Source organism: Trachemys scripta, chromosome 1 (assembly GCF_013100865.1).
Source record: "Trachemys scripta elegans isolate TJP31775 chromosome 1, CAS_Tse_1.0, whole genome shotgun sequence".
Classification (NCBI taxonomy): domain Eukaryota; kingdom Metazoa; phylum Chordata; order Testudines; family Emydidae; genus Trachemys; species Trachemys scripta.
In genome coordinates, this window is record NC_048298.1 from 288298086 (window position 1) to 288311437 (window position 13352).

Below are 13352 nucleotides of genomic sequence, written 5' to 3' on the forward strand. Positions count from 1 at the left end.
GCTTGGTCCTGCCGCAGCCAAGCTTCCCTCTTTCCCCAGCGTGGCGCTTTCCGGCCCTCTGCCCCCCTCCTTTCTCCAGGCAGGCAGCATGCCACTCAAAATTGGCTCACGTGCCGTAGGTTGCCAACCCCTGCTTTGTACTGTCATGTACCCACACAGGACTTGCTGTGAGTGTCCACTAGGTGAAAGGAAAGGAACTATTTTTTTCCCAGCTGCTTGAAAACTTACTGACTTACAACTGTCTGAAATACTAAGCTGTTCCCATATAGAGAGCAGGGGGAGCAGAGGCTAGCTTGCCATTAAATAAGAGCAGAATTGTTTCCAAGTCTTTGAGGAAAATCACATTTATGTGTTTCCCAAAATCATGGCTTTGAATTTTGGTTGCAGGCTACAAACTGGTATTTGATAGCCTCTCTCAGGCTAGCAGTTCTACCACTAAGTTTTCAACACGGAAAATAGCCTGCTTGGTGGTGAGTGGTTGGTTGTTTTACGTGTTGTAGAGAATTAGAGCACTATAGTCACTGCATTAGTGGTGGGAAAGTGACCACACAGTCAACATCGTGCCCTCCTCTGCCTTACCTATTGCTGGACTATCAACATGTGTAACTGAAGAGTTCATTAAGCTCTCTGGGCAGTTTTTAAGCCACCAATCATTAAATATAAAGGTATTATGTAGCATCAGTCTCCCTAACACTGCAGTCAGTGGGGTCGGTCAAAGTAGAATGGAGGTCAAGTGATGTGTTGGTTCTGGAAACAAACATTTCCTGCACAAGCCCAACTACTAACCTTTCTGTCCAGAAGAGGAGGGGCGGGGGGGAAATCAAGATTTGAGCAGGAGATTCTGGAGTATGGTTGGTTGGATGAAAGCTTGTTCCGAAGTCCTCTATTTGATGACATGAAATTACATTACTGACCTACTACTTGTTCATGTAAGCAACTGCAGTGTGTTACATGAGGATGTTATCTGATCATGAACGGAGGAGATTGTCCATACGCTCTATTAAGATGCGGTTCTCAAACATAACTGTGGACCACAAGTATTTTCAGGGACTTGCTGTAGGTAAAAAATTCTCCCACCAGAGCCGTCGTATAGCAGTCGAGCTATTACTCCAGCTCCAGGCTGAAATAGCCGGTACCAGTATTGGAGGAGGGAGAGGAAGGACTGGCTGTTGGATCCACATAGGGCATGGTGAACAGTTACAGTAGGCTGGCTAAATCCTGTCCCATCATAAAAGCCTTAGTATTTCAGACAGTTGTAAGTCAGTAAGTTTTCAAGCAGCTGGGAAAAAAATAGTTCCTTTCCTTTCACCTAGTGGACACTCACTAGGATTTTAGAGTGTTACCCCAAGTTAAGACTAGGCTGACTGTATTTTTCCCCCACACACAAATTAGCAGGCAGCGTTACACCCCATGGGGAATCATTTTAAATCTGGTACAACAGAGTCAGATTCTGCTACCCTTTACTCATGTAAAATAGCCCCCCTTTTCTCCTCAGACAGTAAGGTACTAAAAGTGGCAGAATCTGCTCCCCACTGCTCTCCTTGTTAGTTTCTTTATGTCTATCCCCCTGTGTATCCATCTCTCAAACTAATTAGGCCACAGACCTTTATTCCTCTCTTAGAAGAATCTCTAGCCTTTGCCACCGAGTAAGTTTCTGGGGAACCGTAAGTCATCAAAAGGATGAACTGCTCTCTTTAATACCTGATTTCAGCTAGCTGCCTTCAGAGTCCCTTTACACTCCCAGTTACAGGTTAAATGTTAACAAGGGGGGAATGGTTGATCACAATACAGTGTAAGTTTGTTTGCATTTTCCATCAACAGCTGCAGATTTTGGCCTGGAAATACATTTCAATAGGCAGGAGAAAACACTTGAGTGTAAATCCATTTAATTTGCTATTGTTTTCAGCCATGTATTCAAAATTGTCCAGTGCTGAATGAGAGACAAATTGAAAGTTAGTGTGGTACTAGTTCTCCACATACCCTCCTGCTGCAGTCTGCACTGTCTTGAGACCACAGACATTCTACGTCAATATGCTGTTTAAAAACAAAAACACTTAAATGATCATTTCTATTCTGAGCCATACCCTCAGGATGTTTTTCCCAATATGGTTAAACAAGTTTCAAAGCAGATGAACACATTCAAAATATTTATTCTGAAGTACACAAAGAGAATTAAGGATTTTTAGCACTACTATCAGCATGACTCCATTTTATAGGCACTAATTCAGCAAGTGATGTGTGTTAACATTTGTGTACATATTGACTTGTACTGGACAAAAGAGACTCCTACGCTTCAAGCATTGAGGTATTTTGCGTGGTGTCTGATGTGATCATTAACAAACGTCGCAATGAAGAAGTAGCTGTGATCGTAGCCCTAGCAAAGAGAAAAACAGATTTAGCAATTCAAGGTACTTAATGGTAAGGCGTTGGAACTGGATTTTCGAGCATTGTTAGTGACGGCTCATTCGATGTCTGCTCGTTTTAAGAAGGCAGTAAGGAGGCTATTTCAGGTTTATGCAGGGCCTGTCCTAGCTCTAGGAGGCTACACAAACTGGCTGTGCACTAGGCTCTCCCATCCCGATGAAGATGGGCACACTCCATAAATACACCTGCTGTGCAGGCAGCAGCTATCTTGGAAGGCCATGGCAGATAGGATGGAGTCATTTCAAAAACCCTGAAGAATTTCAGCCTATTGCGACTCTGCGCCATAATGCTGCAGGAAAGGGAGGGTTCTTTCTTTGCCTCCTGACTTATCCTGTCAGCCAAAACCAACAATGTACCACTATATAAACGCCACTATGTGGTTTAAATGTATACAGATGATCAAGCAGATAAGAACACACTTTCTTCATAATGCTTTTGTGATGGGTTACTGCAATATTATATTAAAAACAGAGCAAGATACTTATCTCCAACAAAATTCATGTATTTTCTTCCTCATCAGCATGTCGCCAGTAGACTGGATTGCACTCTAAACACCCTATAATGTTTAAACTAAAAATCAGCTCCCCCTATAGTGGTCAAAGTAATTAAGTCAGTGGGGTCTAGTGGATACACTACTGCACTGAGTCAAGAGAGCTGCTCTCTGTTCTCCCCCTGCCATTGACCTGCTGTGTGACCTTGGACAAATCACTTTGCCTGTCTTGTCTATTTCAAGACTGGGACGGTCTCTGGCTAGCTGCTTCACCTTTTTAGGCACACAGAGTCAACCCAGTAATTATGGGATGGATGCATTAGACACCCCCACCCTGCTTCCCCCCAAAAAGGTACTTTTTGATACTTGCCTGTTGCAATCTAAAGACTACAGGGATTTTCCGCTCTGTGCAGGCAGCAATAAAGTTGTCGGGCAGTAACTGTCCTGCTGAAAGGAACTGGTCATCTTTGCCTTGATCAATTAAGATGTCAAGATGAGAATCTGGATAAGACTTCACAAGATGGGTAGCATCATATGCCTGTAGAAATAAAATTAAACGTGTAACAACATTTTTGAGAATTTTCTTCACCTAGTAACTATACTACCAAATTGGGTTAGAATTATTGTTTAGGATAGGATAGGGATATGGACTGCAACAAACTGGGGTCTAAGACAATGTTTACACTAAAAGGCTGTCCAAACTATGGAGTAAGTTCAAAGTTGGGGCTCTCAGGCCAAAACCTTAAATCTATCGGTATCAATGCCCATAGTATTTAATCACAATTAAAGAACCGAACGTTTTGCCAGCCTGCTCCTACAGAACTCACTTACCGATCTCTGACCAACACGTTTTTCCTCTTTTGCCTGCCACTATAAGAAGCAAATCCTCTGTGCACAGAGAATACAGGAATATACATTTTGGGTCCGTTGACTCTGCAAGTGAATGTAGCTCAGGCATACCGTGCTAGCTTAGTCTAAATGTACAGGAAACAATAGCAGCGTAGATGAGGTGGCATGGCCTTCAGCATGGGCGAGCAGCCAGCGTACAAGCCCTCCAGGTAGTCTAACTACATATTCTGGTTGCTAGCCTGTCCTGAAGCCCATGCCACCACATCTACACTGCTATTGTTACCTGTGCTAGCTCAATTAAAGCTAGCCTACCCATGTTATGATCACACTTCACTTGTAGTGCAGACATAACTTAAGGGGAGCCTTCAGAGCAGGGGTCCCCAATGCGGTGCCCGTGGGTGGCAATCCGCCCGCCGTGGCATCTATGTGCACCCACCTACTGGCCGCCGGAAAAGCAGCAATGTCCAAGCACTGCCACTGAAATGCCGCTGGTTTTCGGCGGCGCCTCTTGACGCTACTTCTCGGCGGCATTTCGGCAGCGACGCTTGTTGGCGTTGCTGCTTTTCGGCGGCATTTCAGCGGCTGCTTGTCCAGCGGCCATGCTCCTCGGCAGCTAGTCGTCAGGCGCCCGCCACACTGAAAAGGTTGGGGACCACTGCTTCAGAGCATTTCATCACCCTAAAAAGGGGATCAGATTTTCATCTGTTCAATGTTTCCAGGAAACAGATGAAGAGCCAGAGCTTGCTCATATTTCTACTTATCTCACAATTTAAAATCTTCAGAAGTGAGGAGAAAATTTACTGTCTCTATGTGGTAAGAACAGCCTCCTGTCAATGTATGTTTTTTGTAAAGTGTGAGCCAGCCATATGATGGTGATCAGTATCCACACACGTACTGTACAGTCGGATTCAGTGTTTGGTGATGGGATAACATGGTGTTATTCAAACAGAAGTCATCACTTCATGTTTTGCTTCCCTACTACATAGTGCAGTCACAAGCTCTTTTACAGTTCATTAAATGACTGGACTCTCCCACACATACCTCCCATTTAGTTAGATCTGATCCCAGATATCCACCAAAAGCTTTCTTCCCCCAGGGACACTGGACTGGGTTGCAGATAGGAGCAAATGCTGATACAGACTGTTTAGAAACACAAACATAGGGATTAAGAAAAGTCATTTTGATAAGCAAGATGTGAGCGAAAAGTGTGTTCAAAAGCTGTTCTGCCTAGTTACAATTGTAGCACATTGGGGAGCAAGTGCTCTATTCTCACCTTATACAGCAGTCAATCTCAGTCTTGTGACAGAATTAGAATTTTTTTTTTAAATGTATAAAAGAACACAACCCACAAATAAGTGCTCAAAGAGACCACAAAAGGGACAAGGTACAATTAGGTCCCCTCCACACACACCAGACACTAATGGCTCTCATCTAACAATAGAGAGCTAATTTGCTAACCAAAAATGCAAGGGATTACTTTGGATTTTGAAATCTCTGAAGCCGTAAAATGCGGGCATTTATTGAAGATGCCAAGGAAGACAGAACAGCTTAAAAATTCTATGAATTGTAATGTGTATGTATTGGGAATTAACTCAATACAAACTTTCAGCCATTTTATAACAATCTTACGAACATAGAAATATAAGAACTACTATACCAAGTCAGACAATGGTCCATCTAGCCCAGTATCGTGTCTTCGACAGTGGCCAATGCCAGATGCTTCATAGGGAATGAACAGAACAGGTAATCATCAAGTGATGCATTTCCAGCTTCTGGCAAACAGAGGCTAGGGCCACTTCAGAGCATGGTTTTGCATCCCTGCCCATCCTGGCTTATAGCCATTGATGGACCTATCCATCCATTAATTTATCTAGTTCTTTTTTGAATCTTAAAATTCTAAGGCTTTAAATTCCTCTGGAATTTCTCCTTATTCAGCTGTTGCAAAGAAATCTTTCTTCCCAAGATCATACACTTTGTGAAAATTTATTTTTTGTTGACAGAAGACAGAAATAATTTAGTATTATGAAAGATTAAAGTTATTTTTCTGAGAGATTCCATATCTTTCTTAAATTGGCCCTTTGCCATGCTTTCAAAAAATTTGTTTAAGGGAGACTTTCTAGATCAGGGATGTGACATAACGATTCTCTTCCTCATTATTTGAATTTTTTAAAATTAAATATAATTAAGATTTTGATTATCCTATCTCCTAGAACAAACCTTGAAAGGTCATTGAGTCCAGCCCCCGCCTTCACTAGCAGGACCAAGTACTGATTTTGCCCCAGATCCCTAAATGGCCCCCTCAAGGATTGAACTCACAACCCTGGGTTTAGCAGGCCAATGCTCAAACCACTGAGCTATCCCTCCCCCTTTGTTTCAGTTAAGACTAAGAGGATGAACTGAGATGTATCATTTTGGTGATAGCTACAGCCAATCTGTTCAACTGTGAAGTTTATACTAATTTATTCTCTCGCTGTATGAACTAACCACTGTGACCTTCTTTGCACACATGAATTATGGTCTCCTGCATGTGGTTCCGAATGTGGTCTTGTAGGGACAAGCTACTGAAGCTCTAACTGAGCAGACATGTTATGACTTTGCATAGTAACATGAAAAAGGTCACATGGGGAAAAAAATCCTTTAAAGATGAATTTTTAAATTTCACATCTTGTATTTACGCCTCCAGCAGCTTTGTCATCACATAGTCCAGGGGTGGGCAAACTACAGCCTGCGGGACAGTCCTGCCTGGCCCCCGAGCTCCTGGCCCGGCAGACTCGCCCTCGTGCCCTCCCCCACTGTTCCCCCTCACCCACAGCCTCAGCTCGCTCTGGGCAGTAGGGCTGTGAGCTCCTGGGGCAGCGCAGCTGCAGAGCCCAGCCTGACCCGGTGCTCTGTGCTGCGTGGTGGCAGCGGCAGCAGCGTGGCCCAGCTCCAGCCACCAGTGCTCCTGGCAGCATGGTAAGGAGGCAGGGAACAGGGGGTTGGATAGAGGGCAGGGGAGTTCGGGGTGGTGGTCAGGGGTGGGAGTGTGGATAGAGGTCAGGGGGAGACAGACAGTTCAATGGGGGCAGGAGTCCCGGGGAGGGGCAGTCAGGAAGGAACGGGGGGTTGGATGGGACAGTCAGGGACAGGGAGAAGAGGTAGTTGGATGGGACAGGGGTCCTGGGGGGGGCCGTCAGGAATGAGAGGAGGGGTTGGACGGGGCGGCAGGGATCTGGGGGCAGTCAGGGGACGGGGAGCGGGGGGGCGGGGTGTGGATGGGGCAGGGGTCCTGGAGGGGGGAGCCGTCAGGGAATGCGGGGGGGGGGGGTTAGATGGGGCAGGAGTCCCGGGGGGAATGGGGGCAGATAGGAGGTGGGGGCCGGGCCACGACCCTCTCCCTTAACCGGCCCTCCATACAACTTACAAAACCCGATGCGGCCCTCAGGTCAAAAAGTTTGCCCACCCCTGACATAGTCTATTAGAAATACCAGAGAGACTGCAGACCTGGGATACTCCTGATTCTCAGTCCACTACTACCATCGACCCGCATACAATTATATGTACCACTAGGCACACTAAATGCTCAAAAAAAATTCAGAATCTCTGGGACTTAAGATCAATGGTGACAAAAGTTATATGTGCCTTCTATAAAATGGAAATGAATGATCTGTCAATGCTACATGTAGATGGTAAGGATTGAATAGTTTTATCTATCTTGGTAGTCAGTTGACAGCAGGAGATTGTAACCAAAAATGCAGGGCTGATGCAAAGAAGTTTCGCGCCCTAGGCAAAAATTCCACCTTGCACCCCTCCCCATTCCCAGCCCTGCAGCAGCTCCCCCCCCCGCCCCAGGAGAGCTGTGAGGCAGCTCCCCACCCCAGCTCACCTTCTCCGCCTCCTCCCCAAGCACACCGCCCCCAGTCTAATACTCCTCCCCTCCCAGGCTTGCGATGCCAAACAGCTGATTGGCACCGCAAGCCTGGGAGGCGGGAGAAGTGGAGCGGCCACTGCGCTGGGAGAGGGAGTCTGAGCCCCACGTGTCAGCGCGCCGCCGACAGCCCAGCCCAGAAATACTGTAAAAAAAAAAAAAAAAAAAAAATTGGGGGGCACCGCTTTTTGGCGCCCCCAAATCTTGGCACCCTAGGCAACCGCCTAGTTTGCCTTAATGGTAGCACCAGCCCTGCAAAGATAACATGTCCGATCGGTCTTGCATCAACTGCATTTCAGCATCCTCAAAAGACTCTGGGTGGGTGGTGGGATGTATGTGTGACAACTAAGATATGAGTGTTCAACGTGGTGATGAGGACTACCCTGTTATATAGAGCAGAAACAAGGCCATTAAACAGCTGAGGACAGAAAACTAAACAGTTTTCCATGTCAAAAATAATGGTGTATTCTTAACATCTATTGGTTTGATTTTGTCACAAATGAGGAGATACTTGGATGATTCTGGCAATCTGAAGTCCTGCTCAGATGAAAACAAGATGACTGCAATGATGGGGTCCTGTCCAATGGGCAGAAAATGGTACATTTCTATAGAAGATTTACAAGCTGAGGTAAAAGGAAAGAATATGAGATCGGCCACAAATGAGATTGGAAGATGTGATTTTTGAGGGATTAAGAAGCCCAAATCCTCCCATACTGACTCATGATGAAGGAAGACGACCTGCAAGAGACTGTTCAAGATGGAAGTCCATTCTAGGTGATGCCACAGCTATACTACAGCCATGTAAATGTGCTGCTGCTGCTTAACTACAACAGACTGGATAAAATAGCAATAACTTTAATATTCTCCACTGGAGACCATATTTAACTCAGTTTTTAACTTTTTGAATCCTGTAGTTGGTATTTCACCAATAACAAATGCTAATGCATTTTACAGTTGCATTCAGTACTAGGCAGTGCTAGTACCTGTAGGCTATTAGTATTAAAATTAAAGTTATTCATAATTTTAAAGGTTGCAACAACAGAGTTTAACTTGAATTTGATTTTTAAAACGTTTTTTCTCTAGAAGATTGTATAAAACTTAATATCTTACTTTGTATTTTCCAGGATTCTTCAAAGCAAGGATAAGAGCTCCAAGGCCACCCATTGAGTGCCCAAAAACAGACATCCTATCTGAGTCAGCTGGGAAATTGGCTTTTATTAATTTAGGCAGCTGAAAAAAATCAAGTGTGACAGAAAAACAAAGAAAGACTTTAATATATTTAGACTTTGAGAATCAAGCAACTTAATGTGATCTATTACTGTGTTTTAATCCAGATAAAATAATTGTGAGATTAAATGTACAAATTAGTTTTCAGACTGTGACCTCAACTGTTAAATTAACCACAAGTATAGAACAATCTCAACTACTGAATATCGCTAAACACAAAAGGAAACATTTCAAATATCTGTAGACATTTCACGGTCTACAAGATGTTAATCAACTAGACATATTACAATACATTTATGTAAATGTACATGTATAACAAGACTGAGGTTTCATTATAACCCTGTTCTCATTTTAACTAAATCCCTAAATATGTTCTCACAAAATGAGCAGAATGACAACTTGTTCTGGAGAGGCCTTTTATATTTCATATCCCTGTCAACATTACTTTTTAATCTGGACCACTCATGCTGCAAATTAACAGACTTCTATGTATTGTTATTCACCATCTTAATAGATTTGCTCAAGCATTCTATTTTGAAAATGATGACATTTGACTGCTAATGAAAATGGTCCAACTTTGATATGCATGATTAGCGGCCATCTCACTACAATAGTCCAATTAAGAGGAGATCAGTCCCTCTAGTCAAGGCAAAACAATGAGATTGAGTTTAACACATTTAGCAACATTAATTTCAGTTGGGAAAAAAAGTCACCTCATCCTTTATGTACGAGTACATTCTATAGTTGGTTTTCCATGGTTCCTCAGTGGCGTCTACATAAAAACCAGCACCTGTGCCGAAATCCCAGCTCTCATCTTCTCCTTCAATATTGCAGCCACCTATCATGGAAAAGTGATTCTCTGTTTATTGTCCCATCTGTATCAGATGTTTGATGTTAGGGTATTCTTTTCCATGATATAAGCCACACCCTTCTAGATGGACCTGGATAAATTTAACCTCTGTGCCTCAGTTTCCCAAAAATTGTAGCATGAGGATGATGTTTAAGCAGTAATACAGTGTTCTGAGAGTTAATTCATTAATGTTTCCAAAATGCTTTGAGATTCACAAGTAAAAAGTATAACGTTTTCTTAGTTTTCACTTTCCTTCATCCCTTCAATCCCAAAATTTGTCTCTGATATACGATCAGAAATTAATTTAACTGAATCTTACTACACTATGAATTTCTTATCAAATAAATCAGGGACACGTTAGAAACAGAAAATCCAGTCTATTCTCCTGCCAATACAAGATACCCTATACTACCGTATATCTTTGATTGCTTTGTCCAGTCTAGTTTTGAATTATTCAAATTATATGTTCCACTTCCTACCCTGGGAGTTTCCAGTCTAGTTAATCTCACCATCAGGAACATCTTCTGTATATTAATTCTCAATTCACCTTTTCTCTGTTTCATGTCAATAATAAATTAGAACCCCGTATAAAACCTAAGACATTCCTCTTTTGAATAACTGTAGACATATCCTCCTTCACCAAGGCTATACTGTCGGTACTTAATTTTTATGTTTCCCTTCAATTCAATCCATCCAGCCATCTCTTATCCCTCTTCAGTTTGCCCATAATTTGACAATAGAATCAAATGACGTAAAAGTCTTAAACAAACCAAACATACCATAGAAACTTTATGGATAGTAATTCCATGCTCTAAAAAGAATATAGCGGTAGGGATATATTACCAACCACCTGATGAGGATGGTAAAAGTGACTGTGAAGTGCTCAGGGAGATTAAAGAGGCTATTAAAATAAAAACTCAATAATAATGCGGGATTTCAACTATCCCCATATTAACTGGGTACATGTCACCTCAGGACTTGATGCAGAGATAAAGTTTCTTGACACCTTAAATGACTGCTTCTTGGAGAAGCTAGTCCTGGAACCCACAAGAGAAGAGGCAATTCTTCATTTAGTCCTAAGTGGAGCACAGGATCTGGTCCAAGAGGTGAATATAGCTGGACCACTTGGTAATAGTGACCATAATATAATTAAATTTAACTTCCCTGTGGCAGGGAAAACACCACAGCAGCCCAACACTCTAGCATTTAGTTTCAGAAAGGGGAACTACACAAAATGAGGAGATTAATCACAAATTAAAAGGTATAGCGCCAAAAGACACCAATTTTTAAAAAGGCTCCAGAGGTGATCCCGGCAATTACAGGACAGTAAGCCTGACTTCAGTACTGGGCAAACTGGTTGAAACTATAGTAAAGAACAAAATTGTCAGACACACAGATGAACATAATTTACTGGGGAAGAGTCAACATGGTTTTGTAAAGGGAAATCATGCCTCACCAATCTACTAGAATTCTTTGAAAGGGTCAACAAGCATGTGGACAAAGGGGATCCAGTGGATATAGTATACTTAGATTTTCAAAGCTTTTGACAAGGTCCCTTATCAAAGGCTCTTAAGCAAAGTAAGCGGTCATGGTGTAAGAGGGAAGGTCCTCTCATGGACTGGTAACTGGTTAAAAGATAGGAAACAAAGGGTAGGAATAAATGGTCAGTTTTCAGAATGGAGAGAGGTAAATAGTGGTATCCCCCAGGGGTCTGTACTGGGCTCAGTCCTATTCAACATTCATAAATGATCTGAAAGAAGGGGTAAACAGTGAGGTGGCAAAATTTGCAGATGATACAAAATTGCTCAAGATAGTTAAGTCCCAGGCAGATTGTGAAGAGCTAAAAAAAAGGATCTCTCAAAACTGGGTGATGGGGCAACAAAATGGCAGGTGAAATTCAATGTGGATAAATGCAAAGTAATGCACATTGGAAAACATAATCCCAACTAGACATATAAAATAATGGGGTCTAAATTAGCGGTTACCACTCAAGAAAGAGATCTTGCAGTCATTCTGGATAGTTCTCTGAAAACAGCCACTCAATGTGCAGCGGCAGTCAAAAAAGCGAACAGTATGTTGGGAATCATTAAGAAAGGGCTAGATAATAAGACAGAAAATATCATATTTCCTCTACATAAATCCATGGTATGCTCACATCTTGAATACTGCAGGTAGATGTGGTCACCCCATCTCAAAAAAAGATATATTGGAATTGGAAAAGGTTCAGAAAAGGGCAACAAAAATGATTAGGGGTATGGAACAGCTGCCATATGAGGAGAGATTAATATGACCGGGAAAAGAGACGACTAAGGGGACATATAACACTGCTCTACAGCCGAAATGCTTTGGAAATAAATGTAGTCAAACTTTACTAATTCTGGGTCACTGAGAACGAAAATGATGCTTAAAATTGATGATTGGCTCTAGTTTTCAAGATATGCTATTGGGTCAGTATATACGACCCTTGACTTGGGAATGGCGGAGGATAAGTGAGTTATAAAGGGAAGGGATCTCAATTTAAACCAGAAATGACTACAATACATCTTTGACTGAATCTATGAATAAATCTGTGACTGGGTTTGGACAGTACTTGCTTTTTAGGCAAAACAATGAATGATGCAATCTGAAGCTGGTATTGTGCCATACATGATATTAATTGCATCATGTTATTCCTAGAAGTCATGGATGATGCAACCATAACGAAGCTTACATCACTCTGCTGAACAAATTGCCCTATATCGGCTCTAGAAATCATACAGTGTCGTGCTCTCTTATTTGTCAGTGTTTGATTTTACAAAAGGACACATTTCTGTTTAGCCAAAGTGAGCAGAGATGCCTCGTACTTGTGTGAACAGTGCAGATAACTTCTGCTATGTTTGTGGTGAAGTGACTTTTGCATCACAAAAGCGCAGTATAACCACTATGGTTAAGAAAGCCTATCACCTTTATTTTGGCTGCAAATTGGAGATCAGGACAAGAGGTGGGCCCCACACATATGCTGCAACACTTGTGCAACAAATCTTCACCAGTGGTTGAACAGGAAAAGGAAATCTATGCCTTTTGCAGTGCCAATGATTTGGAGAGAGCCAACAGATCATACCAGCAATTGTTACTTCTGCATGGTGCCTCGAGTTTGGAAAGGTGTGTCAAAGAAGAAAAAGTGGACTGTGCATTATCCAAACATTCCATCAGCTATACGCCCAGTACTCCACGGAGAAGGACTGCCGGTTCCTGATGCACCAGAATCATTCTCACTTGAGTCAGACCAGGAAGAGGATGAAACTTCTGGTCCTGAACCATCAATGTCACAGGACCCACATTTTCTCCCATCCTCATCCTCTGAACCACACCTCAGAACACAAGGTGAACTGAATGACCTTGTCAGGGATTTGGAACTACCCAAGAGCAAGGCAGAGCTGTTGGGCTCCAGACTACAGCAGTGGAATCTCCTGGCAGGTGATGTTAGGGTTTCCATGTTCCGTGACCGTCAAAAGGATCTTGTCCCATTCTTCTTCATGGAAGGTGATCTTGTAGCCTGCAACAACATCGATGGTGTGAGGGCAGCCCTCAATAGCGTTCACGATCCAGATGAGTGGAGGCTGTTC

The 13352-nt window shown here is 42.8% G+C and overlaps 1 protein-coding gene across 5 annotated transcripts in view; it reads right to left on the minus strand.

Annotated features, from left to right (window-relative positions):
* Nucleotides 1-2130: 2130 nt before the first annotated feature.
* Nucleotides 2131-13352, minus strand: part of ESD (esterase D) — a 34447-nt gene continuing 23225 nt past the window's right edge. For all 5 annotated transcript variants that reach the window (XM_034758492.1, XM_034758487.1, XM_034758490.1 and 2 more), the window contains 5 exons: nt 9611-9735; nt 8781-8900; nt 4805-4903; nt 3285-3452; nt 2131-2374 (listed from right to left, as the gene is read on the minus strand). In XM_034758492.1, coding sequence (XP_034614383.1) covers nt 2294-2374; nt 3285-3452; nt 4805-4903; nt 8781-8900; nt 9611-9735 — 593 coding nt within the window. In that variant the 3' untranslated portion in view covers nt 2131-2293. The remainder of the gene's footprint in view (nt 2375-3284; nt 3453-4804; nt 4904-8780; nt 8901-9610; nt 9736-13352) is intronic.